The sequence below is a fragment of the Penaeus monodon genome, chromosome 7 (genome assembly GCF_015228065.2).
Source record: "Penaeus monodon isolate SGIC_2016 chromosome 7, NSTDA_Pmon_1, whole genome shotgun sequence".
NCBI lineage: Eukaryota > Metazoa > Arthropoda > Malacostraca > Decapoda > Penaeidae > Penaeus > Penaeus monodon.
In genome coordinates, this window is record NC_051392.1 from 40012898 (window position 1) to 40017860 (window position 4963).

Below are 4963 nucleotides of genomic sequence, written 5' to 3' on the forward strand. Positions count from 1 at the left end.
AAGGAGTCTTTGAGTAATGGTAGTGATAATGTAATTAAAGATAATTATAAGTCTGCACTTGAAGTTCTAGAAGGTTGGCCATCTCTGTTTCATTTGCTTGACTTTCTCATAGTACCTGTTAGTTTTCCCTTTTTTTATCTGTTTCCAGTGCCGTATCTTTTCTCTTAATTTTGCATTGTTGTTCTGGGTACATACCTTTTTATAATCTATTGCTTTGTTTTAAATTTCTATACTGATGGCATTTAAAACTTTTAAGTTCGAAGATTTAGGTTGGAACTAGAGTTTGCAGCAAAGTTGTGCACAAAAGTTTCCAGTTGTGATTTTCATGTTCATTTAATATCGTCTCTGAGTGGCTGCCCCGTGAATTCACATATATATGAATATTTTTTTTATAAGCTGGAGCTAAACAAATTTCTTTTTCTTCAGCCATGGATTCTTTTTTGAATTCCTCCAAATTTGCTGAGCTGGCCAAGGGTGCACTGGGTGGGGTCGCTGGAGACCTTGAGGCGCGTATCTCTGCTCTCAGGAAGGAGGAAAAGGCGGAAAAGTCTCAGTCGAAGTCTTCGTCCAGCATGGAGGTAAAGGAGGTTCAGGTGATCAAAGACGGCAACCAGAGCAGTGACAGCATAGAAATTTGGGAAGTGGCCAACTCCAAGGAAACCCATGGAACTTGGGACGGCAAAGAGACCTCAAGGGACACGGATGAGCGGAGGGAAGCAATAGATGTCCATGAGGTCCATGAGAGCTGGGATCGAGAGGGAGCACAGCGGAGGGACTATGCAAGGGAGCACAGGAGCTCTCGGTCCTCGAGGGATTCCAGAGATTCCCGTGACGGAGAGGTGCGGGATTCGTACAGGAGCAGCAGCTGGGACCATGGGGGGTCTGACCGGGAATATTCGCACAAGCCAAGGGATCGAGAATATTCCCACACACCTGCCAGCTCATACGACTCTCCCATTCAGCCTCCAAAGGTGGGAGTTATTTCTTGTTGTGTATATGGGGATTGACTTTTGGCTTTGGTATTCGCAATGAATTTTATAAGTTCAGTGTTCAGAAAATATGTTATATTTGCATTACAAGAATTAATGATTTTTTTTTTTATATCATATTATGTGTATGTTTAACTAATAGATGGATAATTTGTACCATACTAAATCTGCCTGTACTGTTAATAATCTGCCATCTCTCCTTTCTTTCTTTTCCAACCTGCTCCAGAACTTGTGATGTTCATACATACATTTTTTCAGGACCTCAAACCAATGAGTGCAGCTGAGCTCCTTGACACATTTGGAAAAGCATATCTAAGCAAGTCAGGTGGTGGTGGGGGGAGTGGGAGTAGCAATGCCACCTCCCCTGTGACACCTGCGTATGACACTGCCAAAGCCCCTTCCACTCCTACGTCACAGTCAGCCATTCCTGATCTGACCCGTCCACCCCCAAGCCTTTCCATTCCGCTGCCCCCAAACAATCCCCCCCCATCCGATTCCCCTTCCCCATATGTGCCTGGCCCCTTCAGCAACTCGAGGCCCTTCACACCAAAATCACATTATCCTCAGGGATACCCTATCCCCCCAGAGACACCACCCAAGCCATCCTTTACTCCCACACCTACAAGTGATCAGCCTCCGCCCTATCCTCCCTATGAAACACCTCCGGTCTGGGTTCCTCCACCTCCTCCACCTCCCCCACCCCCAGAAATGGATGGTTTGGGTGGACCAGGAAGTGACTATGAAATGACCAGAAACTACAGTGGAGGATGGTCTGACTATGACCAATATGCCAACTCAGGGGACCTGAATGAAGATGATGCTGATGATCGCAATTGGGGAGAACCTCCTGGCAATGAAGAGCTTGAAGCTTTACATTCAGACACACCTTCCTCTCCACCACCCTATGAGAAAGGATATAGTGGCACTCTCCACCCCCCTCCACTACCTCCCGCATTTTGTGGTCCTGCCAGGAGCAACTTGAGAGAATTAGTATCAGAAGGGGAGGATAGTGATCATAGAACAAACCTTGTTAGCATAAAGCCACGAGGAGCTGATATGGATTACCGTTGCTATGATTACAGCTCACTGTCAGACCCCACAGGAGAGTCTAGTGTGGCACCCATTCCCTCAATACAGTCTTTGTTTGCCCCAGGAGACGACCAAGATTTTAGAGTGAAGAAGTCGGGATTGAAGCAAAACAATGCAGATTCAGGTTCTGACATGGACATCAGTGCCTCTGATTCAGAAAATGACATGGACATCAGTGATGAGTCTGGGAAGGAGGGTGCTAATAGTAGAAAAGAAGGTGAAGTAAAGGAACAAAAGTTAACAAAAGAATCTGTTAAGAACAGTTCCTCTAAGAAAACAAGTAGTGAAAATGAAGTGAAAAAGGAACGTTCGACTATAAATGTTTCTGGAGACAAAGCCAAGCCAGTTGTGAATAGTGCTAAGTCTGAGGCGGTTGGTGTGAATACAATAACCTCTGTACTGGATAGTACAGGTCCTGTAAAGAGTGAAGAGGAGAAAGTATCGAAAGATGAGTGCATCAAGAACAAAGATGTAAAGCCTCTACCAGTGACTAAAAGAGAATCAGAAGGTGGATCAAATGGTAGTGTTAGTGAGGATAAAGAGTGTGACTCGGATATGGGGGGCAGGGACTGGTATGGGGAGTTTTGCCAGGAGGAGGCTGATGATGAGCCACAAGGTGAAGAGTATATTCCAACAGTCATAGCTAAGAGTGGTGGAAGGGACAGCAAAGAAAGACCCAAGAGTGGGGGAAGGGGAAACGGAGATCGGGATTACTCAGTCAATCGGAACTATGGAGAGAACAATGTGATAGATGTGATGAAAAGCTTAGACCAAGAATTCAACCAGCAGAGAGACAGAGGTAAAGGAAATTTTGAGGGCTCAAATCATAGTCGGGGTGGGCATTATGGGGGAAGCTACAGGGGTAGTGGGTTTAATTCATACCAAAGTAGAGGGGAGTTTTATGGTAGTCCACACAACCAGAGGGGAAGAGGGCGAGGAGGGCCTGCTTTTCATTCCCCCCGGGGCAGAGGCCGAGGGTTCAACTCACAGGCGGGTGGGCACCATGGTGACTTCCACCGTGGCACGCCTCCATACAGTCCCTCGGCACGGGGTTATCACGGCTCTGATAGCTATGGAGGAGGAAGGGGAGGGAGGAGGGGGGGAAGAGGAGGGAGGCAGTGGTGGTGAAAATGTATTGAATATATCTCAGAATAATTGAATCTTACATTTTTTGTTTGTTTTTCATTCAGCTACTGTATATTTATATGTTAATGTGGTCTCCTTTATTATATATATATGTTGAGGAGTCCACAAAGAGGAGTGTTATGCAGTAGATGGTACAAATTTTCTTAGCCTTGGAGAAGAGTTTAAAAAGAGAAGTACTTTGCCCATAGAGATATAAGCCACCCACCTGTACTGTTGCTTCCAGGATATTGTCAGTAACAATTTTTAAATGGTATTCAGAAAAAAAAAAGACAGGAGTTTTATTTTTTGTGATAGAAGGCAATTTATAAGATCTTTGTTGATTACATGGTATTTTCACCTATACTAATAGTACATTGTCTTTGTACTTAGTGTGTAAGATAACTATTTTTCTTTTTTTCTTTTTTTTTCCAAAGACCTGTCAATGTTGAAGATGATCACTAGTATAAACTTTTAACAGTTGCAATTGTGCTCATTGACAGAGCAATTAAAAAGCCTTTTGTCATGCCTATGTACATGAGTTCAAACGAGATGGAAATAAAAGAAAAATGACGCTAAAGGAAAGGAAGATGTATATTTTGAAAACAAAAATTTTGCTTTTTTTGATTTCATGTACAAAAGCCCAACACACTCTAAATTGCTACAGATCTTATGCTTACTTGTAGTTTAGCTTCTTCACACTTCTGCTTTCACTACTCTTGTTTGAAATCTGTACATGTGCAAGAAAGAAAGAAAAAAAAGCTAAGTACTGCCACACTTGCAAGCTGCAGTTCATAGCTGTGATTTTGCTGGAGGTGAATGGAAAATACACTTAGTGATTTATAAGGATAACTTCTGAGAAGTTACATATCAATCAGTGCTGTGGATATGTCAGAGATGGGAAGAACATTTATTGGCTCATAGGAGGAGGATCCCAAAGCATGTGAACTGTTTATTTATTTGTTTTGGTTTTGTCAGTGTATGTACTTTTAATTTGGAAATGTTGGGAATAGATGGAAAATTGGCAGCTTGATCAATAGATAAATATTGTGAATGAATAAATAAGTAAAAGAATATGTATATATGTATATGTATATACATATACACATACATACATATATACATATAAATACATATATACACATACACATACATATACATACATATACATATGTATATAAACATATTTACATGTATATATGCATATATACATGTATATACATATACATACACACACACACACACACTCACACTCTCACTCTCACTCCACTCTCACTCTCTCACACACACACACACACACACACACACACACACACACACACACCACACACACACACACACACATAATAGAGAGTGTGTGTGTGTGTGTATATATATATATATATATATATATATATATATATATATATATATATATTTTATATATTATATATATATATATATATATATATATATATATATATATATATATATATATACATATACATATACATATATACATACATGTGCATATACATGTACATATATACCTGCATATATATACATACTTATATACATGTATATATACACTATACATGTGTTTATACATATATAAATGTATATGTGGATGTTCATATACACATACATATGCATATATACATATACACATATATGTATATACACATATATGTGTGTATATAAATATGTATATATATGTAAATAAACATGTATATATGTTTAAGTATTTATGTCTATATATGTATATATATGTGTATATATGTATA

General features: G+C 40.1%; 1 protein-coding gene across 1 annotated transcript in view; it reads left to right on the plus strand.

Annotated features, from left to right (window-relative positions):
* The window catches only part of LOC119575318 (YLP motif-containing protein 1-like), a 4808-nt gene extending 1023 nt beyond the window's left edge, over positions 1 to 3785 (plus strand). The window contains exons 3-4 of the mRNA XM_037922865.1: positions 427 to 971; positions 1248 to 3785. Of these exons, the coding sequence (XP_037778793.1) occupies positions 427 to 971; positions 1248 to 3206 (2504 nt within the window). The 3' untranslated portion in view covers positions 3207 to 3785. The remainder of the gene's footprint in view (positions 1 to 426; positions 972 to 1247) is intronic.
* Positions 3786 to 4963: the final 1178 nt, after the last annotated feature.